The following is a 24,797-nucleotide window of genomic DNA, read 5'->3' as shown; positions in this document are numbered from 1 at the left end:
GGTCTTCCCCCAAATTATTTGCCTTCACACGCTTATTTTTCTGAATTTGATTTTGCTGGCCTTAGGACCCTGTGCCCTTCACCACTACTAACCATTGTTAAAGTGCGTGTGCTCACTCCCCGAAACAGGATAAATTGGATTACACCTGTTTGTCATATTTACTTTACTTGTAAGTCCCTGTTAAAGTGGTATACCATATACCCAGGACCTGTAAATTAAATACTACTACTGGGTCTGCAGCACTTATAGGGCCACCCACATAAGTAGCCTCTTAAAATAAGCCCCAGGTTTGCCATTGCAGCCTGAATGCAGTTTTAAGCTGCCAATTCGATTTGACAAAATAATCCCCTTGCCAAGCATTAAACTCCTCTTTTATCACATATGTCACCCCTAAGGTGGGTCTTAGGCAACCCATAGGCATGTACTTTTAAGTTTCACATGTCCTTGAAGTGAACAACTCACAATTTAGTTTTTCACTACTGTGAAGCCTACCTCTCTCATAGGATAGCATTGTGTTGCCTTATTTCATTTAATACGTGCTAATGTTTGATTGGGAGAAGGTAGAGAATTCATGTTTGGTGTCTGAGACATTGTGATTTAAATTTCTCTTTAATGGTAAAGTTAGATTCTAAGTTACAATTTTGAAAATGCCACTTTGAGAAATTTTGCATTTTCCTGCCCTATTTAGTGCCTGCAGCCTGTTCCTGGGTCACATGACTGGGTGTAGTTGGCAGTTGGACTTTGTAAATTCCTCTCAGAGAGCCACACAATAGAGGGAGTAGGTGTGCCTGGATGGCCCATCACTGGTATGATGGGCGAGGGGCAGAGCTGCACACAGACTTAGAATTCAATAGGCAGTGCCCAGCCATCATACAAAAAACTTCGCAGTACTCCATTGTGCCTGCAGCCAGGCCAACACCAGGGCACGGTAGGCAGGAAATTCCATGCACTTCGAAGAGAATCTCTAGAAACTTCACCTACTTACTTCAAAGAAGGCAACAGGTATAAAAATAGGACCCTCAGTCCCACTCTTCAGTTCACTTTCTGGAGCTGCAAAAGGACTCTCAGAGGACTGCCTGCTGCTGTGGCCAATTGTGTACTTCAGAAGACTACTTACTTTGCTGCACCTAGAAGGACTGCTATGCTGCTTGAAGTCTGCTTTGAACCCCCAGAGGCCTACCATGCTAATTTAGCCCTGTGCCACTACTTGAACCTAGGACTACCAGAGTACCTCCAAAGGGTAATTGGCTGGCATCCTGATCAGATCCTCAGGGACAGAAAAGGCTCCAATCATTTGAACTCGCAAATGGACCCAGCTGAGTGAGCCCTAACCTTCCAATCGGTGCCTCTACAGCCCTGGACCCTTGGAAGTGGTGTTGAAGGTGCACAAATAGCCAAAATCCAAACCTTGGGACTTAAACATTTTTTGGCTAAAATGTTCTCTGAGAACCGAGAAGGGACCAGAACCTACCTGCTCGTTGATCTGCCCAGGGGACATCACCTGTGAACCTGCAGTTTCTACTACATTCTTCTCCACAGCAAAAAATTCTGTTCGGCAGTCCTTCATGGAACCCAAATAGAGTACGGCCTGCAGCTTCGTCCCGGTATAGATTTTTTGACTTCCAAAAGAGAGGCTCAGTCCAAACGTAGAAATCTTCACCACAACTTAATCCAGTGGACCCCCAACAACAACGTCTCCTCTTTGGACACCGCCTGCAGCCTTGCCCCTCTGAACATCACCTTCTCAGACATTTTTCCACAAATTTCTTCTAAGTCTAAAGGTAGGTGCCGACGGGGCCCCATTCCTTTTTTGTATCCGACCAGTGATCCCTTGCGGCCGGGCAAAGTTTCCGACTTGGACCAGGTCTCGTGTGACTATATGCCATGATTAGTGCTTTGATCTTTTAGGTGCTATTTTTTACATTAAACTTTCAAAATTCATACCTCCGCTTCTACTGATTGGATATTTGTTGTTTTGGTGTAAAATAATGTATTGAAATGCACTCAATGTTTCTAAATTGGTGTGAGATGTTTCTTGTGTTGTGTTTTCACTTTATTACTGATTGTGTGCTGCATAAATATTTTACACATTGCCTCCAAGGTAAGCCTGGCTCGTTTTTTGCCAAGGTCCCAGAGGGTTAAGAACAGGTTAATTTAGTGACTTTTGTGGTTCACCCTTACAGGAATTGTGGCTGTTGCTTCAGCAGGGTTAACCCATCCAGCCAACTGATGGAGCAAGGTTTCACACGTACAGAAACTTGCTCGGATTCAGTCCTCTTGAAAAAACATATAATTCATTAACCAACATATTTCGAGATTACTAAAAACTACATTACACGTCATTTCTAGTATCTAGGGGATGCTTTCATATGTGCTTTTACTAACAATAATCTGAGTGTCCAAATACGGCAGCCGAAAAACACGGGAACCCTTCTGCGCATGCGTCTGCTACACCTACGTAGTGTGACGTATCTCTGCTTTTGGTCGGAACCCTTTGCAGCTGCGCACTAGCGCCAAAGATGGCCGCTTCATGCCTCACATACTAATGCACATGCTCCTGCTCGAACTAAAACTTGTGTGTTCTGCTTAACTATTAATGCTATAGTTAAACATAAAGTTATGGGGTTAGAGTAGAATTAAGTGGTACACAGTGCATTCATTTATGTTTATATTTTAATGTGTCTCTCTTTGACTACATTGATAGCTTGTTTTTGGGCCTGAAGGGGATTGCAAACTCCATTTTGAAATCATTTGGGCATGCGCAGATGACATCGAAACCCTCACAGCTTTGACATTGAATTGATGCCAGTTCCCATCTTATTCGTGACGTTCGTGGGAAACTTACCTAGTCACCCGGAGCAAGAGGAAGAAATATGAACTGTATTTAATACATTGTATATGATTTGAAACAAATATTGCTGGGTGGAATAAAAGCATGGGAAAGTAAACTATGGGCGGGAACATTGATCAACTATATTGAATAGAAATGATCTCATACTGGTGATGTGTGATGACCTCTCCTTGTCTTTATGACCAATCAAATGAAGGGAACACATAGAATCTGCAACATTAAGGGGGTGGTACACACACTGAAATGGTATAACTAAGGTAGGCTTAGTCAGTTAGATTGTCCGACTTGTCACAGACCTGTCACTGACCCAACATATGCTGAAGGAGAATCGAGAGCAGAGTGCCGGTCGAGCACTTTGACAGAAGAATCGGGAGTTTGCTGAGGGAGAAGGGGGTCCGAGAGTAGCTGTAGAGAGGGGTGTAACGCTGGCCTTGCACTTAGAGGAGGCTACCTGTCCTGTTCTGCACCTGTCCTGTCCTGTTAGCACCTGATTAGTCGGGAGCTTTTCTCTTGTCCCAGCCCGTGGCCAGCCAGGATTGGTCCTCGCACCATTTTAGGTAAATATAATCGGTGTGGTATGTCCTTGTGCCGTTTTCCCTTTTCACCCTTCCCAGTTACCAATGTCTAAAAGCATTTTCTTAAAGTCCTGCAAGACTTATGCTTTAATAGTTATTTTCTTACTTGCAAAATCTTTAGTCTCACTATTGTGGCCTCTGACTCCCAAAATATTGCATAGCTGAAGTATTTAAAACTTTTTTTGAGTCTGTGGTTATTTTATTAAAGTAAATGTTATATTATTACCTATTATTCTAACTCCCTTTATCCTTAGATTTAGGACTTAGCGCATAGGTGACAAGGATTTGGTAAGTCATGGTGTACAGGTATAAGTCCTAAGGTGAATAAAACTCTGATAGCCAGGAAGCTAAATTGGATTACTGGTTCAAAGTGTGAATGTTTATGGGCCCAGGTGAGTATGATTAACTGAACTGGTAATCCCGCGCCATCACAACCAACAACCTTATTTCTTACACACCATATAATACACTCCATTTACTCACAATAACTTTAATGGTAGTTTTGCTAATGGCGGTAAAGTGCTGGTGATGTAATCTGGTAAGGTTAGTAGTAATAGTGTTGGTGATAATGGTGGGAACAGTGATAGTGGCCTTGATGGTGGTAATTGTGATGTGTTAATATTTGAGGTTGTAACTGTGGTGGTGGTAATGATAATAGTGTAAGTCTTAGCGGTGGTGATGATGTTAGTGGCATAAGTGTTGGTGGTAGAGAAAAACCTGAATCCTTTGGACTCGCTGCAGCTAAATTGTGATGTTCAATCAATAAGCACTAACCATGCCACCTAATACCTATTCACTCATCCATCATATAAACATAAAACGGGATTATACCATGTAATTCCCACAGCTTATAAAAAGTATTTTATAAGCACAGTACATAATACATAATATTGTAGAATTAACAATGATCTAAAAAATGAAATAGACCATCACATATTTAAATACAATTCCTTAAAAAACACAATAGAACAAACTTAAATAGAGTACATAGCACAGACAGACTCAATTTGTCATTAGTTTGCTACACATCTGTTTTCCACCAATACTTTAGGCATGAATCCTGGTATCAGCTACTCATTGACCCACGCCTTTTTGTACAGATTGTGTATTATGAAGAGCATCTACGATTTCATTTTTTAGATCATTGTTAATTCTACAATATTATGTATTATGTACTGTGCTTTTAAAATACAGGGTCTGTGTTACCCCCCTCTTTTTAATACTATCTTTACCTAAAAAGAAAAAAATCTTTTTTAATAAATCGATTCATATTTGTGGTACCTCTATGGTTTATGACTCTCTGTGGGAATTACATGGTATAATCCCCATTTATGTGTACATGATGGATGAGTGAAAAGGTATTAGGTGGCATGGTTAGTGCTTATTGATTGAACATCACAATTTAGCTGCATTGAGTCCAAATGATTCTGGTTTTTCTCTACTGTATAGTGCCCTATTCCTTTGGCTTAAAAGGGGCTCCTCTTTCTTTATATTAATAAGTAGTGGTGGTGATAATGGCAGCAGTTGTGATGTTAGTGCTGCTAACAGTGGTGGTTATAAACAAAAGTGGTAGTAATGATGGCAGTAATTGAACTAGTTGTATTGGTAGTTATAATGGTGCTGGTAGTAACGGTGGTGGTACTGATGGTGATGGAGGTAGTGGCAGTTTTGATGGTGTTTATCATGGAGGAGGCAATAGTGATAATTATATTGATAATGGTAGTGATTGGGTAATGGTGGTACTTGAGTTGGTAATTGTGGTATTGGTAAGGGGGCTAATAATAGTGATGGAATGGTGGTAGAAATAATGATAACACATTGTATAAAGCGTGTAGCTACATCAATGAGGAGTCCCCGCGCTAGGTACAGGTATCCACAAATCCAAATGTAGTAATTAAGCATCCCTAGCTCCCATCCTTATAAAAAAAAGTTTTGAGTTGTTTCCAAAAATAACACTCCTACTGGGTTTGGTGAATCGTCGGAGGCATAGAGTTCCATAGTTTAGGAGTGAGGTTGCCAAAGGAACTCCCACGTGCTCTTGTCTTATAATGTTAGGAACATCTGCCAGTCTTTCTACAGTCTATCGTAGATTTCTAGCAGGGATGTATGGTCTGATCAGGGATTGGAGGTACAGAGGTCCTTTTTTTTGTAAATGCTTTGTGACAATAGCCCAAGGCTTTAAAAGAGGACCTATGCCTAACGGGCAGCCAGTGCAGCTTCTTAAGTGCATCCCCCATCGACGCACACCAAGGAAGGTTCAAAAGAAGACAGGCAGAAGCGTTCTGCACTCTTTGGAGTCTCTTGATTCGACCCTGTGTGATCCCAAAGTACAGCATGTTACAGTAATCAAGTCTTGACACAATCAGAGCCTGGACTACTGTTTTTCTAGCTAACTCTGGCTGGAGGCAGAGAATCGTTTTAAACATCTTAAAAATTCCAAAGCATTTCCCCGCCACTGCAGTGATTTGCTGTCAAAAGACAGCTTACTATCCAGCCAGTTGGCCAAGTTCTTAACCTTAGCTTTAGGTTCAGGTAGCGGACTCTGCTCCACAGGCCACCAAGCTGTAAACCAGATGTTGGATTGCATGCCCAGAGTCAGCACCTCAGTCTTTCCAGCACAGAGCTTAAGGCAGTTCCAGTACATCCACCTTGCAACTTCTGGAAGGCAGAGGAACAAGGAGGAGGCCATGCTGGAAGAGTTTTGTGACAGTATGATGATAAGCTGTATGTCATCCGCATATGAGATGATGGTTGAACCCATAGTGATCTATGACCTGCGCAAGCGGTTGCATGTACACATTAAACAAGGTAGGGCTCAAAGATAAGCCCTGCAGCACTCCTTGGTTCACTTTAAACACTTTCGACTGGTACAGCTTTTGTGCTATCTGAAAAGTGTGCCTCTGCAAAAAGGAGGCAACCCAGTTAAATGCTTATTTGCCCACTCCACAGTTCCAGCATCTCTCCAGCAAGGTGTTATGGGACACAGTATTGAACACGGCACAAAGATCTAATAATAGCAATCCTGCCAAATTCACCTGTGTCCAAAATCTAACGGATCAACTCTGTCACCAGTAACAAGGCAGACTCAGTGCTCTGTGATGGGTGAAAGCCTGATTGCGTCATGTGTAGTAACTTGTGACTTTCTATGAAGGCAGAGAGCTGTCTGTTGACAAACATGTCTGTGAAATTAGAGAAAAACGGTATTAGTGAAATTGGACAGAAATTCTCCGGCTTAGCGGGATTCGGCAGTTTTTTTAATAGTGGGATCACCACAGCATGCTTCCAGTTCCCACAAACCTAGAGATCCATTAATCAATTCTCCTACTACCGATAGAATTACTTGTGCCCCTCTTTACAGAATGGATAGAGAGGCCAGGTCCAGCAGTGACCCTGATTTCACCGCAGGACAGCGCAGGGGTAGCTCCTCAAGCTCAATAGGCCTGAAATTCAATAGCTTAGAACTATCCTCACGGCCGTTGAACCAGGAGCTCAAGCACAGGTCATCTCTAACTTTCTAGGTTATGAGAAATGGAGTTGGTGGAATCAGGAATAATCGTAATGATGGTGAAGGCAATAGCCGAGTTGGTAATAGCGGTGGTGATAATGTAATGGTGGTAGTAATGCTATTGACAGAAATAGTGACTGCAATGATAGTAGTTGTTGTAACAGTGGTGGTACTGCTGGTGATAATGGTGGTGGTGGTGGTAATGATAGTAATAGAGTTGAGGAAGGAGTTCGTGAGAATGGTAATGGTGGGACTGGTAATGGTTGTTGTCTCAAAGATGGTGGTGATAATGGTGGTGACAATAGTGGTGGAAATGGTAGTAATGGAGACAGTTATGTTGGTAGTGGAGGTAATCATGGTGTTGGTAATGTGTTATTAGTAAGAGGGGTGGTGGTAATGGTGATAGTGGTAATGATGATGGTGGTGGTGGTAATATTACTGGTGGTAGTAACAGTGGTGGTAATGTTGAGGATAGTTGTGGTGAGAATGGTGTTGGTGGTAATGGTATTGATGGTTCCGGTAATGGAGAAAAGGGTAATGGTGGGGTTTATAATGGTGGTCGTGGCAATGACAGCAGTGATGATGGTAGTGGTAATGTAATTAGGGTGGTGGTGGTATTGGCAATGGCAGGTATTGGCAAGGTTGTAATGGTGGTGGTGCTGGTAATGGGGATGCTGGTAAGGCTCTTGCAGAAACACATCACAAAATGGTGTGGGTGGTGGTAGTGTTGGCAGTAGTGTAGTGGTGATAGCGGTACTAGGTGTGGTGGTGATGGTGGTAGCAGTGGTGATACAGATAGGTGCAGTAGTGTGATAGTAGTAGCAGTAGCTTCAGTGGAAATGTTGCTGGTGGTAATAGTGTTGGGCTTGGCCTTTCTGGCAGGTTCACCCCTGAACTTTTTGCCTTTTAATGTTACACAATTATAGTGATTTCTGGTCTTGGCGCACTTTGACACTGTGTCCCAGTGTAAAGTGCGTGTACTCCCTGAGTGCGTGTGTGAGATTGGCCTGCCCTCCCATTGGAATGCATGGGGGATGTGTGTGTCCATGGTGGTTCCTGATGTGTGGAGAAGTGCAGGGTCGAGTTTGGTATGTGCGGACTCGTGTGATTAAATGCTGCACAATGATGTGAGTGGATTTATTTTGTTTAGTGTGGAAGTGCCACTTCTGGAAGTTGGCGTGTCTGTGCGGTGAATGTGAATTGACTGTCTGGCTTGTGGTTGGCAGGAGCTGGCTGGTGTGCCTGGCTCCAGGAGTCAGGATGGGTCTGCCCCGGTGGTGAATGGAGAGATCTGCATGTTGATGGGAGGGAGGAGTGCACCTGGGACCTGAATGGGGCTGGGCCTTCCCTCCACAGTGCTGGCTCCGCCCCCTGTGGTGTGTCTGATGTCCCTGACCCATCCTGCGAATGGAGAGAGGGACTGAGCAATGCGAAGTGCTCAAGAACCAGCTGTGTCTGGTTCGCCCCTTGCCTGCACCTTTGACATCAAAGGAAATGTGTGTATAAAGAGAGGCTGTGACCTCATGTGAAAACAAGTTACTTACCTGTAACTTTGGTTCCCCAGTATTGGTAACTTTACAAAATACAAAAGCATGGGAATCTATGAAAGTTCCAATACTGGGGCAAACAATTTTCTTGTTTCCTGACTTGAATCTACCAGGGGCGTGCTGCTGCTGGGGCCCAGGGGAAGGCTTGTCTCCCTGGGCCCTGCTCAGCCCCTGGATTGCTGGAGGACTTCTTTCTGGACACCCTCCTGCCCTCTCACCTATGAGGACTTTGTTGCTGGAACCCTTTTTGGCTTTGGCTCTTCCCAGCACCTCTGGCAGCCTGGAAGCTCTGTATTTTATTTTTAAAATGCTAGCCTGAGAGCGCTTTATTTCAGCTTGGCAGCGCTGAGCTGCCCCTGGCCCTGGGGAAATCCCCGGCGTGGGGATCCCCCCAAAATGGCCCCACTGCGGGTGCCCACCCCGATTATCTAATTATTATTATGAGTGCCCACCCCGTTTTGATGTGCTCTAAAGCGGGTGCCCACCCCGCTGTTTATTTTTTTGATCGAGGGAGCCTACCCTTCACTGTGCCCGAGGATCACCGCCGCAGCCGCGGGCACACAGGAAGTTAGGCACCATAGTGCCTGACGCTGGGTGGGACTTCCGGTTTTGAAGGGAAGTCCCGCCCGCCGCCGCGCTCTGATTGGGGGAGGCTGGAGGAGGAATGAGCCCGGAGCTGCGTGGGCTCCATTACTCAAGTCCCGGTCCCGAGACGGGGGACCGGGTGAAGACTGGCGTATTGTGAGGGCGGGGCTCTCGCGAGGAGAGAGAGCCCCGCCAAGCGCCAGCGCCGCAGCCGATTTCCCTGCGGGCGGGGCGCAAGGCACATTGCCGGTGCCTGCCCCGCCGCGTCTTCCCGGAGGAGCCTTTCCCCCGCCGAGAGCCGGTAAGTGGAGACCGCTGGGGTGGGGGGAAGGCCACATGTGCACCCCAGGCACCTGAGTGGTGCCCTTCTTCCGAGCGGCCCCAGATGGCAGTGAGCCGCTCCACCGATGGCTCTCTTATCGTTCAGGGGCCCCGTGGGGGTCCTGAGGTCCCGGGGGGCCCCTGTTCCCCAGAGCCATGGCGCTCCAACGATGGGGGCATTTTTATTCAAGGAGCTAGATGGCTCCCCCGCCCCACAAGAAGTTGTTGAAAAGCCTGTGGGGGCCAGAGAAGCCTGTGCTGAGCCCCGTGGCTCCAACCTTTTGCGCAGTCTTTTTGTTTGAGGCGCCAGAGTGCTCCAGAGGGCACATGTGTGTTGAGAGCCTAGAGGGCTCCACCATTTGCGCAATATATATTTTCAGAGCCCCATGTGGCTCCAACGTTTTGGCTCATTGTTCTGAAGGGCTAGTGAGAGCCCCTGTCGCAGTTTTGAGTCTACAGCTGCCCAGCAAGTAGTGGGCAGCTGCACCGTTTAGGTTTTTCTTTCTAGGGACATGTGTTTGGACTCAGGAGTGAGTCGCACTCCTTCGCCACTACCTTGGCCTTCCACAGCTGTGCAGCACTTAGTGCCAGCTGCAGCGTTCAGGCCCTGTTCTTGTCCACAGCTGCCCAGCAAGTAGTGGGCAGCTGCAACGTTTAGGTTTTGGCGCAGTGGCGCAACCTGGACCTTAATGTGATTTATGTGCTAATGCTTTGGGTGTTAGGAAATGTACTGTGTGTAGTACGTTTTGCACACCCTGTGTCTTGATACCTCTAGATATGATGTATGCATAGGAGGTTGTTTTACCTGTTTAGGTATGTTAGGGAGATTGTACTTCCCTGTGTGATTTACGCCCCTAGTGTAAGGTTTTACTTAGGTGGTGAGGGTCTAATGTAGTTAGACTGATGGGATATGTGTATGATGGATTTCATGGCACAGACTGTTGCAAGTGCAGTGATTATCAGTGTTTACTGACTGTACGTTCTATGACCTATTTTTACTTGTATGTTTTAGTTCACCTTTACCAAGTTCACTTTGCGATGATCCTGACAGTGGTCCATGTGGCCCTGTCAGGTGTACATAATCCCTTGTAAATATTGCCCGTGCCAGTTGGCACAATGTACACCCTGTGATTCTGATTCTGATGTGTTTTGATAATACATAGGCTACTTTTGATATAACCTTGTGTGGATTCCTTTTGTGGGGGACCTTGGATGTTGTTGCTGGTGGGTGCGTACGCAAATGCTTTACACATTGCCTCCGGGATAAGCCTGTCTGCTCGTGCCAAGCTACCAAGGGGGGTGAGCAGAGATTATCTTTGGCGTGTAACTCCCTTGCCCTGACTAGAGTGGTGGTTTCTGCCTGGCTTTGGTGCAAGCCTCAGCCAACCAGAAATCCCATTTCTAACATTGGTTGTCAGCGGTGGGGATTTGGACTTGTGTTTGCGCAGTACCACAGCGACAACTGGCTCCACTACAAAACTCTGCATTTTAGATAGTCACATGAAAAGGGATTATTGTTTCTAGTTTGTTCTAAATGTCATTTCTTTGGAAATGTATTTCTTGTGCACTGTGAGTTAGGTGTCACCAGCGCGGGAGAGTAGATTATCCCCTAAGTGCAGTGTGAGTTTTCTGGATTCACCAGGAAGGGTGGGATCCAGTGGTGGCAGCATAATTGTGTCCAGTGCATGTGTTCCCCTTCCCTTTCCCAGAGTATGGTACCTGGTTCTCAGTAAGAGGGGTGCAGGTTGAGATTCAGGGGCAGTAGATACTGTCTCACCGGTCTGGGGGGAGTGTGTGTGGATGAATGGTGTGTTGCACTGGACAAGTGAGTGTGAGTTCTCTGAGATAGGGAGCTTGCTGAATACTTTGGTGTGTACTCCTGTTTTAGCTCAGTCACCTAGGTTCCCTGTGTTAAACTTTTCTCAAGAACGTCCGGCAAAATGGAACCTGCTTTTGATTTCTATGTTCTGTTTAGATACAGTATGTTAGAGTTGGTAAGGTTCTGTGAAGAGAGAGACATAGAGGTGGGAGAGGTTCAGAGTAGCCCAGCTAGGTCACGCTGTAGGGGCTCACGTCCTATCTCAGAGGAGAAGGAGTGGATGGGACTGCGTGTCTCCAGGTGCCCGAAACCCAGTCTCAGGGCCTGGATTGTTTCTTCAGGGAACATCAAGTCGGGGGCCTAGGCTGTACTAGGCCATTTGAGGAGGATCTCCCAGTGTCTAGAGGATGTGGAGTGTCTGTAAGTAGAGCTCCAGCAGTTCTGGTGTCTGGCAGTACCGCTCCAGTTGGGAGGGTGCAGAAGTCCAGATGGAGGGGTGCGAGGGGGATAGGCTCCCCAGTGGAAGAACCAGTGGGTCAGGGGCCAGCCAGAAGGGCTGTGTCGCCGGGGAGTGACCATGGTGATGCCACTTCTGTCCTGGGTAACAGGCAGACTTGTGACACGACACATTAGTTATGTGTCACCCTCAGGAAGTCCTGGTGTGCAAGGCATCTGACCAAAGGGGTACGTCCCTAGGTTGGGGAGCCATGTTCAGGTGTTTGCCTGTACTGGACGTAAGGGCAACTCAGTGGTAATAGAAGTAGTAGTTGTATTGCTGTTGCTAGTGATGTTGCTGGTGGAGATAGTGGTGAGGATGGTGGTAGCAGGGGTTAGAATGGAGTTTGTGTCAATGGTAATGGTGAAGATGGTAATGATGGTGGGATAATGGTGGGGGTAATGTACTTATGGTGATGGTGGTAATGGCCGTAATGGTGGCGGTGCTGGTAATGCTGTTGGTGCTGATTATGGTAATGCTCTCACACAAGCACATCAAAAAATTGTGACAATGATGGTAGTTTTGGCGGTAATGTAGTGGTGATGGTGGTAATAGTTGTGGTGAAGATGGTGGTAGTAGTGGTGATACAGGTAGAAGCAGTAGTGGTGATAGTAGTGGTACTTTCAGTGGTAATGTTAATAGTTGTGGTGATATTGGTAGTGGCAGTGATGGTTGTGATACCGATGAGACTATTATAGCAGTGGTGTTGGTTGCAGTTGTGGTATTGGTGGTCATGTTGATAGTGGTGCTAATAATAGGGTAATGGTGGTTGTATTGGTGGTGGTAATGTTGGTGGCAATGGTGGTACTGGTGTGCATAGTGGTGGCAATAGCAATGGTAGTGGTGATGATGGTGGCAGTGGAGGTTGTGATTGTGGAGCTAATAATGTCAATAGTGCTGGGGTTGGGAATGAAGTTGCTGGTAGCAGGAACAGAGTTGGTGATAATGGTAATAATGGTAGAGATAGAGATGCTAGTAATTGTGATAATAGTAACAGTGGTCTTGAAAGTGGTAATGGTAATGATGGTAATGGTGGTTGTAATGGTTTGGGTGTGAACAGTAAGGATTGGTAATGGTGGTGCTGGAAATGGTGAGGGTGCTTATGGTAATGCTGTTACACAAACACATGAGAGGATGGTGGTAGTGCTTGCCATAACGGAGGTGGTGATGGTGGTAGCAGTGGTAATAGAGGGGGACAGCAGTATGGGTGATATTTGTGGTATAAGTAGTGCTGTTGGGGGTGATGTTGGTGGTGGTAGAAGTGTTAGTGGTGAGGATAGTGGTAGTAGGGGTGTTGCCGATAGAGGCAGAATTGGTGATGTTGGCGATGACCTGATGATTTCAGTAACCAAGGATACTTTTAATGTAAAAACTAACCTGCAAAGCCTCAAGAACACTGGCATGTCCATGGGCTTTGACCTTTGATACCCACTGAACGGCATCATGGCAGGCTTCATCTGTAGCTTCCACTAGACAGTCTTGCCAAGCATCTGCATATTCTGCAAAGCTCATCAGGTTAAACCTGTGAAAAACATATGCACATTATTGCAAATAAACTCAGGAGCTGATGTTTACATCTTAATTTGGAAGTTAAATGTCCAAGAGTGCAACACTATCAGTAGTCAGCATTTATTCCATTCACTTTATGTGACGCAAAATATTTTGGGTTAATAATAACTTTTTCTACCCACAGATTTTCCTAACAACATTTTGTCAGTTTCTAAGCTTTGCAACCATACTCGATTTACCTATTCCATGAAGATGGAGCAGAAGATTGATCTGGTCTGGATTCTTGGATGGCTCTGATCAGACTACAGATGCATTGCAGAGCCATGTTAGACATAGGGCACACTGCCCTGCTTGCGCTATGGCAAACCTTTACCTTGGTGCAATAAGAGCAGACCAGGCAAAAAGGAGGTAAACTATAGGCACAGACCAGACAAGAAATTAGGTAAACCTTTACTACCCTGTTGCTGCTAAACCTGTTTTGTTGGCATTAGGACTGTATGCACTTTACCCCTGATAACCAGTGGTTGAGTGCTTATGTTCTCTGCATTAAACATGGTAAACTTGGTATACATGTAACTGGCACATTTAATTTACTTACATGTCATTAGTAAATGGTACTACAAGTACACAGGGCCTATAACCCAAATTCTATAATTGGGCTGCAGCACAAATTGTACTACCCACTAAAGTAGCAATGTAAAACATTTCTCAGGCCTGCTGCAGCCTCTAGTGCAGTTTTTTTTTCTCATAAACTGAATTTTATTATTTTGAGCAAATAACCACAGTGTTACACAGCAAAACACTTTGATGTAATATTGATCTTGGAGTTGTACAGTATAAATATTGCTGGGTAAATACATTTTAAAACATCCCACAATATGTTAACCACTTCCCCCATATCTTTTCACGTTTCCTGGGGAGGCCCCAGGATATGTAGACAGCTTTTTCCTGCATAGCGCACCAGTCCATGCCCTCTTGCAAGGAGCTAGTGGGAGGGGGGGAGGTGGGGGGGGGGGGGAAGCAACCCTCCAGAATCTGGCATGTCTCTTTTGGCTAGTGCAGACCCGATCCCCACCAGGGTTTTGTACCCAACTGTGTTGCTGATCCAGTCTAGTACTCCCAACAGTGCGATTACAGGGGGTCAATCTATCTGCCTTCCAATCTCTCTGGATAGTGTGGTGAAGATTGTTTGCCAGTAATGGGCAATCTAGGGGCACTCCCATACTAGGTGACAGAAATGAGCTTGCAGCTCTGAGCAGATGCAAAACATCGGCGAGGCCAGCACACCAGCATGCCAGAGCCACACTGGTAGAAAGTTTAGTTGATAGAATCTGAGTATAGGGCATGCAGGCGTATCTGGAGTCTAAAGGGCCTACCCATTGTTCTCATCGGGACCTTAAGGGTGTGAACAAGTTTCAGGAGTTAAGTGTGAGATATTTGTAAATCTGAGAAATCCCCTTTCCTTCAATGGGCCCCTTTCCTTTATTTGGGCTGTAGTGGAGTTTTAAAGTGCCATTTTGACCTGGCAAAATATAGGGAAGGGTGCATGGAATTTAAAACATACGACATGTGTACTTAAGTTTTACATTGTCCTGAGTGTGAACAGCTCCTAAAGTATTTTTTCACTGTAGCACAGCTATCTCTCCCATGGACTAACATTTGGTTACCTTATTACACTTAATAAGTGACAACTTCAGTTTGGGAGCAGATAGAGAAACACTTTTTTCCAATCATTTGAATTGTAATTTAAAATCAATTTTAATGGTAAAGTTGGATTTTAAATTACTATTCTGAAAATGCCACTTTTAGAAAGTTGACATTATACTGCCTAAACAAAAATGGCCTTTCTGCCAGTTGTCAGAGTCACATGACTGATAATGACTCTCCTGTGGTATGATGTGTATTCCTTCCAGACAGGGAACCAAAGGGCCCTGCGTTTACGGAAGAGCATTCTTCACCTGAGCAGGATGGCCTCTGGGTTGTACTCAGCCCTTTCTGAGCTTCAAAGGGTAGCCTGAGGGCTGTGCCCCCTTTTCTGACTGCTGATGGAGTCTGCTCTATCTCTGGAAAATGCAGTTGACGCCTGGTCCTAGCTGCCCTTTGTTACCATAAACAGTTTGAAGCCAAACTAAGGGGAAGGGGCGGAACTGACCAGAACCAGCTTGGGAGTATTGCCCCAACACAAGGGCTAGCCCTGGGCATGAAAATGGCATCCTCAGAACAACTCATCAGAACACTCCTGGACCTGTTGAAGATTCTGATGAACTGCTCACTATCTGAAGAAGGAAGACAAGACCTGCTTGCCTTGAACCTAGGAAACCAGAGGTGACGTCATGGGTTTGCTGGCCAACCTCCTATTTGAGCCACAGGGACATAACAAGGCATCTCCTGCGTCCCGGCTGACCAGACCCAACTGGACCTGACCTTCTGTTCTCTGCGGAGTAAGTCCTTACCCTCCAAGTACTGTCATCAAGGTTCTGGACCCTTGGCTGGAGTCAGAGTGTCCGCCTCCCTGTTCAACTGAAGGTTTCACCAGATTCGATGCAACTCAGCGCAGACTGTCGCAGAGCCTTGAATTGCAGCACCTAGCAGCTCTAGCCTGGCGGCTTCACCAGTTCTGGAGCAGGGCGGCGCAGACCAACACAGCATCAACATCACCAGATCCGATACACTGCGGTGCAGGATGATGCAATGAACTTGTGCTGCAGTATCTTGACGATCTCGCCGCAGCACAACGCAGAGTCTTGCATTGTAGCACTGTGCAGCCCAGGCAGCGGGCCATAGTTGGTCCAGTATCTAGCCTACGCTCCATCTTAATTGGTCTGAACTTGTGACTTTGTCCCGGCCTGACGTGATCAGATATTCGCATTTGGCTTTATTTTTACCATAAACTTTAAAAAAAATTCAAAACTCTGATTCTACTTATTTAATGTTTGTCATTTTGGTGTCACTTTATGTATTAAAATTACTCTATTTTTCTAAATTGATTTGGGATTTTTATTGTTTTTACTTTATTGCTGCTTGAGCGCTGCATAAATACTTTACACTTTGCCGCTAAGTTAAGCCTGAATGCTTTTCTGCCAAGCTACCAGAGGGTTAAGCACAGGTTTTTTTGTGACAGTTGTGGTTTATCGTGACACAGATTGTGTTTATTATTTGAATGGGCTCTAGCCCCTCTAAATAAATAACCCAGATTCTTGCAAGTACCGCCTGTGTCTACTTTGTTTAATCTATTAAAGAGAATCTGATGATCTGTATTGCAGAACGATGCAGAGAAGTCTAAAAGGGTCAGTGATGCAATGTCCTTAGTCTAAAGTCGATCTGAGTTCCTCCAACACCAATAGAAAAGTAGATTATGTGCCTTGATTTGGGTAAATTCAAACTGGAAGTCATCAAGGTTTTAATTTTTTCTAAATATTGAGAAATATGCTTACTAACCACTTTTGCGATAGCCTTGCCCCATATTTTTCCCTACAAGGCTTATTACTGTGCACATTTTCCAGGCAGTGGCCACTGAACCTATGAACATTGGTGATGGAATGAAGAATTTCCAAAAATGAATTGGACATGGATCTGAGGGTGAGCATGGTTTTAATACAGGTAGACAAATTCAACGATGGGTTTATCTGGTATAATGACGGAGGTTCAATAAGTGAGTATCTCTAATGAGATATTGCATTCTAGAGGAGGTTAAAAAGTAGATTGAGCTATAGAGATGTCAGCATGACCTGTTGGAATTTTAGATTTTTGCCGCTTTTGCACATGACACTGCATATAGCTGTTTTTGTAAGTTAGGCTTCGTGAAGGTCTACACATGGGAAAAGGTTTGTTTTCGACATATCTAGACTTACATCGTGCCCCTAGTCTGCACAGTGAGTGCTGAAGCCGTCAACGTTATCATAACATGGTAGCTGTTGTTCGACATGACCGAGTAACGCTTTTTGGACACAAAAATTTGGCAACTGTGAGCCAACTGAGATTCTGGCGCCCTTATTATTGCACAGTTGCCATGATTTCACATACTTGGAAGATTTTCCGTTTCCAGGGATGCAGAGAGCTTTCGCTGATCCTGATGTGATTTACTCATACTGAGCGGAAAGGTAATGGGGTCCCCCAAACAAGCCTAAGGAACAAGTTACTTACCTTCGGTAACGCTTTTTCTGGTAGATACAATATCTGCCTGTGGATTCCTCACCTTGTGAATATCCCCTTGCATCAGCAACATTCGGAAATTCTTTTCGTAGCTTCGCGCCGACGTGGACTTGGACGTCATAGAGGCACGGCATCGCTCGCGACTCCGCTGACGTCACCGACGCCTATAATAGGCCCACGCCGGCGTGATGACATCAGTTCCGCCCTTTTTTCTGTGCCTCCGAAGCACACGGATGGACCAATGACAGTAGACATATACACAGTATACGCAGTACAGATATCAAGGTAACACACACAGTGTGAAGCAAATGCAATAAAACATTTGAAATAAACAACTCTTTGACAATAAAATAAATACATTATAGAAACTCTGGCATAAAAGAGTGGACAACGGGGAGGCGGGTGGGTCAGTGAGGAATCCACAGGCAGATATTGTATCTACCAGAAAAAGCGTTACCGAAGGTAAGTAACTTGTTCTTCTGATAGATACATCTGCCGTGTGGATTCCTCACCTTGAGAATAGAGTCCCACAGCAATCCCCACTCCCGGAGGAGGGTGTCCACTCTTCTAGACCAGGAAATCCTTGAGAACAGAGCGTGCAAAGTGACCGTCCTTCCTCACCCCGGAATCCAAGCAGTAATGCTTCGCGAAAGTGTGGAGGGAAGACCAAGTTGCCGCCCTACAAATATCCTCTACAGCAGGGGTGTCAAACTCAAATTCATCGGGGGCCGCATCAGCAGTTTGGTCACCCTCAAAGGGCCGGTTGTATCTGTGGACTATGTGTCCACTCTTTATTATCATAAATTATTGTCACTGCATTCAATTATTACTGTTTTTTGTAATAATAACTAGCTCTTAAAGCAGAAACATAGTCAGAATAATGGCAAGTAGATATTCAAATGTACAATTATTGTACAATTTATTGAAAAATGATTTTTGGTAACAGACAGTAATTTTTTTTTTAAACATACAAATATTGCCAAACACTGTTTATTACACATATGGCAAACACAAGGCATTAACTTTTTTTTAACTTTTCTGACTAGATGGCTGACATCGTTTTCCTGAGGTCAGTCCATCGATGTCTGGCGTTAGGTCTTGTGCTGTAGCAATCCGCAAAACAGCATGGAGGTTATCATCAGTGATGCGTGATCTGAGCTTGGTCTTGTTCAGATTCATGATTGAAAACATCTGTTCACATAGATAGGTGCTCCCAAACATGGACAGAACACGTGCAGCTTGAAGTCGGAGCTGTGGCATCAAAGCAGGGGGGAGGAGACGGTAAAAGTCGTCGACTGTCGCATCCTGGAACTTCGCTTTCAGGCTGCTGTTGCACTGAAGTTCAATTAATTCCATTTGAAGGTGATGTGGTGCACTGTCAACATCGATGTTGAAGGGATTGGCAAAGCTGGTAAAGGTTAAGTGTTGTTGTTTAAAGTCAGAAAAGCGTCGATTGAATTCATCAATCAGCCGATTCACTTTGGTACCCAATCGAGCACATGAAAAAGTACCTGGGAATGAGGTTGAGATGCTCTGGCAGACAGGAAAGTGGGCAAGACTGTCTTTTTCAAGCTGTGACTTCCATAGGCGCAGTTTCTCCTGGAAAGCTGTTATTGCCTCATACATTGAGGTTATGACTTGTTTGCGGCCCTGCAGCCTCAGATTCAGATGGGCGAGATGCTCTGTTATGTCACACAACATGGCAAAATCGCACAGCCAGTTTGGATCTGACAGTTCTGACAAGGGCTTTCCTTTACTTTGCATAAAAAGAGTAATTTCTTCCAAAAGCTCAAAAAATCTCTTGAGAACGGTGCTCCTACTCAGCCACCTTACTTCTGTATGGTATGGCACATCTGTATGTTCCATGCCCACCTCCTTCAAAAATTGTTGGAACTGACGATGATTCAGACCCCGTGCACGCAGAAAATTCACTGTTTTCGTGACTGTGGACATTATGTTATCCAGTTGCAGAACCTTGCCACACAGAGCTTCTTGGTGGATAATGCAGTGATAAGTTATCAGCGGCGTGTGGCAATTACTGTTTTTCATTTTCTCTTTTAACAGTCCAACCAAGCCATTTCTCTCTCCACACATTGCTGGAGCGCCATCAGTAGTAAGTCCCACCAACTTTTCCAAAGGTAATTTCATTTTATTTACGGATTCCTCCACTGCGTTGAAGATGTCCCTCCCAGTTGTTGTCCCATACATGGCGACCACATCCAAGAGCTCCTCACCGACAGACAAGTCTTCCTTCACACCTCTTACAAAAATAGCTAGATGAGCTGTATTAGTATTGTCAGTGCTTTCATCAACAGCTAATGAAAATGCCAGATAACTGCATGCCTCTTCAGCCAACTTTGTTTTAAGATTACAGGCTAGGTCCCTGACTCGGTCTGTGATGGTGTTTCTTGACAAGCTGACATTGTTAAAAGCCTGTCTCTGCTCAGGGCACACCTGTTCACATACCTTCAGCATACACTGCTTCACAAATGCACCTTCTGAAAAGCACTTTGAAGCTCGCGCAATTTCTTCAGCCACAAGATAGCTGGCTTTCACTGCTGCATCATTTTTTGCTGTCATTTTTGCAAAAATATTCCGTTGAGAATGCAGGCTACCTTTTAATTCTTGGGCCTTTTGTTGCTTTTCCTGGTGGCTAAGGTTAGCAAATTTGGCTCCATGTTTGGTCTCAAAGTGCCGGCGTAAATTGTATTCCTTCATCACTGCCACTGCCTCATAGCAAATAAGACATACCGGCTTGTCTCCATTAATCACAAACATGTATTCACTTTCCCATCTCTCCTGAAATTGCCTTCCCTCTGCATCAACTTTTCTTTTCTTGGACATTTTTCGGTTATTTGATTGTAGTTTATGGTCCCTATACCACTGTAAAGTGACACGGGAGTGGTCAGTATATCCAAAGTCTACCGCTCGACTTTTAAGCAGAATAATAAGCAGAACCCCCCTCCCCCCCACATACATCATATGACTGTGTACTTACAGTACAGGAGAGAAGGGTTCAGGCAGCCGTTGGATCTGTCACAGATCACCGGATGGCATGCGCTCAACAAGTGCAGGTTTCCTGAATGCACATGGAAAGTGGAGGCTTCCTGTGTAGAACGGCCGGCGCCAAGTGGAGGCTTCCTGTGTAGAACGGCCGGCGCTGCTAGAGGGCAGACGTTCTCTGGCTTGTAGGCTGCCGCGCATGCGCTGAAGAGGCGGCTTTCTTGTGTCAATAACGCTAGAGGGCAGACGTTCTCTGGCTTGTAGGCTGCCGCGCATGCGCTGAAGAGGCAGCTTTCTTGTCTCAATAAAAAAAAGCGAGAATAAAAGCGAGAATAAAAGGTGAAGGCTGGCGGCCGGCGGCGGCTACACGGGCCACAGGACGAGGTCTGGCGGGCCGGATTCGGCCCGCGGGCCTTGTGTTTGACACCACTGCTCTACAGGAACACCTCTAGCCAATGCAGAGGTTGACGACTTAGCTCTAGTAGAATGAGCCCTTAAACCCTCTGGAGGTTCCTTACCGGCCAAAGAGTAGCAGATCTTTATACAGAGGACGATCCATCTTGATAAAGTTCTTTTATGGACCGCTCTTCCTCTCTTGCAGCCAGCAAAGCCAATGAAGAGCTGGTCATCCAACCGACAGTCTTTAGTTCTGTCCAAGTAAAAAGACACCGCCCTCTTGGGGTCCAGACGGTGTAATCTCTTCTCCTCCTTGGAAGGGTGTGGGGGAGGATAAAAGGTAGGAAGGGTAACAGATTGACCAAGGTGGAAAGGAGTTATCACCTTAGGCAGAAAAGCAGCCCTGGTCCTAAGAACCATTCGATCAGCATGAATGGACAAGAAAGGGGGCTTGGAACTAAGAGCTTGAAGCTCACTTACCCTCCTTGCCGAGGTTATCGCAACGAGGAAAACTGTCTTAAGAGTCAAAAGCCTCATAGGACATTTGTGAAGAGGCTCAAAGGGAGCACCCATCAGAAAGGTCAAAACAAGATTTAAGTCCCACTGAGGCACAATAAAAGGAGTAGGAGGGAACTTATTCGTGAGGCCCTTCAAAAACCTTAAAACCACAGGAGATTTAAAAAGAGAAGGCTGGTCAGGCAAGCAGAGAAATGCCGACAGCGCTGAAAGATAGCCCTTCACTGTGGCAACAGCAAGCCCCTGTTGCGTTAGAGAAAGGGCAAACTGGAGAACATCAGACAAATGGGCTCTCAAAGGGTCTATAGACTTCTCCCCACACCAAGTGACAAATTTAGACCACCTATAGGAATAGATGGACTTAGTGGAGTCACGCCTGGCTGACAACATGACATCCACCACGTCAGGCGGGAGAGAAAAAGAACTCAGGTTGCCCCGTTCAATCTCCAGGCATGAAGGTGTAAGGTCTGAAGGTGGGGGTGTAGAACCTGCCCCTCCATCTGGGAGAGGAGATCTGCCCTGTGAGGGAGACAGAGCGGCGGGTGAGAGGAGAGGTGGAGAAGGTCTGAGTACCACACCCTTCTTGGCCAATCCGGGGCAATCAATATAACTTGGGCCCGGTCTTGGCGAATTTTCCTCAGAACCCGAGGAATCAAAGGTATGGGAGGAAACGCGTAAAGGAGTTGCGAGCTCCAACTCAACTGAAACGCGTCCCCTAAGGCTCCTTGCATCGGAAACTGGAGACTGCAGAATAACAGGCAGTGAGCATTCTCTTGAGTGGCAAAAAGGTCCACCTGAGGAGTTCCCCACGTCCGAAAGACGTAACGAACTACCTCCGGATGAACCCTCCACTCGTGGTCGGCAGAGAACTGCCGACTGAGACTGTCTGCACGAACGTTCTGAACTCCGGCCAGATGATTTGCCATCAGACAAATCTGGTGGTCCTGAACCTAGGACCAGAGACGCAGAGCCTCTCTGCAGAGACACTGCGACCTCACTCCCCCCTGCTTGTTGATGTACCACATCGCGGTCGTGTTGTCCGTCAGGACCTGAACCGACTGATCGTGAAGGTAAGGGAGGAAGGCCTTGAGCGCCAGACATATCGCCCGCAACTCTAGAAGGTTGATATGAAGCAACCTTTCCTCTGGAGACCAAAGACCCTTGACCTCCAGGTCCCCCAGATGAGCACCCCACCCTAGAGTGGATGCATCCGTTATTACCGTGGCCACCGATGGAGGAAGTTGAAAAGGCTTTCCTTGCGACAGATTGCCTTCCACACTCCACCAAGACAGATCCGCCGCAGCTTCTCTGGAGATCCTCACTGACTCCCTGAGATCTCCGTTGTGCTGATACCACTGCCTGCGGAGGCACCACTTGAGTGCCCTCATGTGCCAGCGTGCATGGTTGACCAACAGAATGCAAGAAGCCATCAGACCGAGCAGGCGAAGGACCTTCAGGACTGGAACAACCGCTCCATTGAAGAATAAAGGAATCATTTCCTGTATGTCGCGAATCCTTTGAGGAGGGAATGCACGACATACAGTAGTGTCCAGTATCGCACCTATGAACAGGTTGCGCTGGGAGGGCACCAGGTGAGACTTGGGTACATTTATCGAAAAACCCAACCTGTGCAACAAATGAGTTGTCTCTTGCAGAATATGGAGCACCTTCTCTGGCGACTCCGCGTTGATCAGCCAGTCGTCCAGATATGGGAATATAGGAATCCCCAACCTCCTGAGATGTGCTGCCACTACTGCCATCACCTTGGTGAAGACTCGAGGCACAGTAGTAAGACCAAACGGAAGGACCGCAAACTGGTAGTGTTGCGACCCAACTGTAAAACGGAGATACTTTCTGTGCGACTTCAAGATGGGAATATGAAAATACGCATCCTGCAAGTCGATCGACACCATCCAGTCCTCTTCCAGCAGCGCTTGAAGAACCTGTGCAAGAGTGAGCATCTTGAACTTTTCCTGTTTCAGGTAAAGGTTCAAGATCCTGAGATCCAGGATTGGCCGTAACCTGCCATCCTTCTTGGGGATCAGGAAATACCGGGAGTAGCACCCCTGACCCCTTTCCTGCTCTGGAACCACCTCTATCGCACCTTTTCTGAACAGTGCCAGGACTTCTTCCTGCAGGAGAAGCAGGTGGTCCTCCGAACAATAATGCTGGCAAGGAGGGTAATTTGGGGGAAACTCCCGAAAGGGAAGAGCATACCCATTCCCTATGAGATTGAGAACCCAAAGATCCGATGTTATCAATTCCCAATCTCGTAGGGAATGGGTAAGCCGGCCCCCCACTGGGCCCACATGATCCGGAATGGTGGATCTAGGGCTGCTTTGCTGCGTTGGCAAGGGGGCTGGGAAGGGGAAGAGGAGGAAGAGGAAGAGATTTGACGGCCTCGAGAACGGCCTCTTTGCTTGCCCCTATAAGACCTGTACAGCGTGTTTTGCTGCTGCTGTGGCTGCTGCTGCGTAGATTTGTAGGATCGAAAGGAAGATCTGCTAAATCCTCTAGTACGCCTTCCAAAAGTGCCCCTGGTCTGAAGGCCCAATGACTTGGCTGTCGCTCAGCTGTCCTTAAAGCGTTCTAAAGCAGCGTCTGCTTTCTTGCCAAACAAGCCAGATCCATCGAAGGGGAGATCCAACAACGTAGATTGGACATCTGAAGAAAACTCACTAGACTTCAGCCATGCAGCTCTCCTCGTAGCTACAGAAGAGCCCATGATCCTTGCCACAGAGTCCGCCGTGTCTAACCCACTCTGAATCACCTGCCTTGCTGCAGCCTGAGTATCAGAGATAACTTCTTGGAAGTCTTTTCTATCCTCCTTAGGTAATTTGGGTACCAACTGTTTCACAGTGTCCATAAGGGCGTGAATATAACGACCCATCAGGCAGGTTGCATTTGTGGACTTCAGTGCCATACTAGCAGAGGAGAAAATCTTTTTAGCAGCCTGATCCTGCTTTCTCGACTCCTTTTCAGCTGGAACTTGAGGAAAAGCTCCTGTTGATCATTTGGAACAGGCAGCCTGTACCACCAAACTCTCAGGTAGAGGGTGAGTGGATAAACATTCTGGGTCAACCGGAGCAGTCCTGTACCTTCTGGCAACAGCTCTAGACACAGCTGGAGTTGATAAGGGTTTCTTCCAAACCTCTAAAATAGGATCTCTAAGGGCATCATTAAAGGGCAGCAATGGTTCAGTCACCGATGAGGGAGAGTGAAGAATCTCTGTGAGTAGATTTGATTTGAACTCAGCAGTAGGTAAAGCAATGTTCAACAAATTTGCTGCTTTTTTAATTACAACGTGGTAAGGAGCCACATCTTTGGAGGGTTCGTCTGTTACTGAAACCAAATCCCACTCAGGGGACAGTTCAAGACCACTGGCCACCGAAAGATCCTCATAAGGGTCTTCAGGATCCTGTAGCTCACCCTCCTCCAAATACTCCTCACGATAGCTCTCTTCCTCCATCAGCCTCTGGGCTTCACGCCTCGACCTGTGCTTCACTTTCGAAGCCGTCGGAT

General features: G+C 46.2%; 1 protein-coding gene across 3 annotated transcripts in view; it reads right to left on the bottom strand.

Moving 5' to 3' along the window:
- VWA3A (von Willebrand factor A domain containing 3A) overlaps positions 1-24,797 on the bottom strand; it is a 528,715-nt gene that overhangs the window by 97,869 nt on the left and 406,049 nt on the right. For all 3 annotated transcript variants that reach the window (XM_078665117.1, XM_078665116.1, XM_078665118.1), the window contains one exon: positions 13,077-13,221. In XM_078665117.1, the coding sequence (XP_078521243.1) occupies positions 13,077-13,221 (145 nt within the window). The remainder of the gene's footprint in view (positions 1-13,076; positions 13,222-24,797) is intronic.

The sequence above is a fragment of the Lissotriton helveticus genome, chromosome 10 (assembly GCF_964261635.1).
Source record: "Lissotriton helveticus chromosome 10, aLisHel1.1, whole genome shotgun sequence".
Taxonomy (NCBI): Eukaryota; Metazoa; Chordata; class Amphibia; order Caudata; family Salamandridae; genus Lissotriton; species Lissotriton helveticus.
This window is presented reverse-complemented; position numbering and strand designations above follow the sequence as displayed.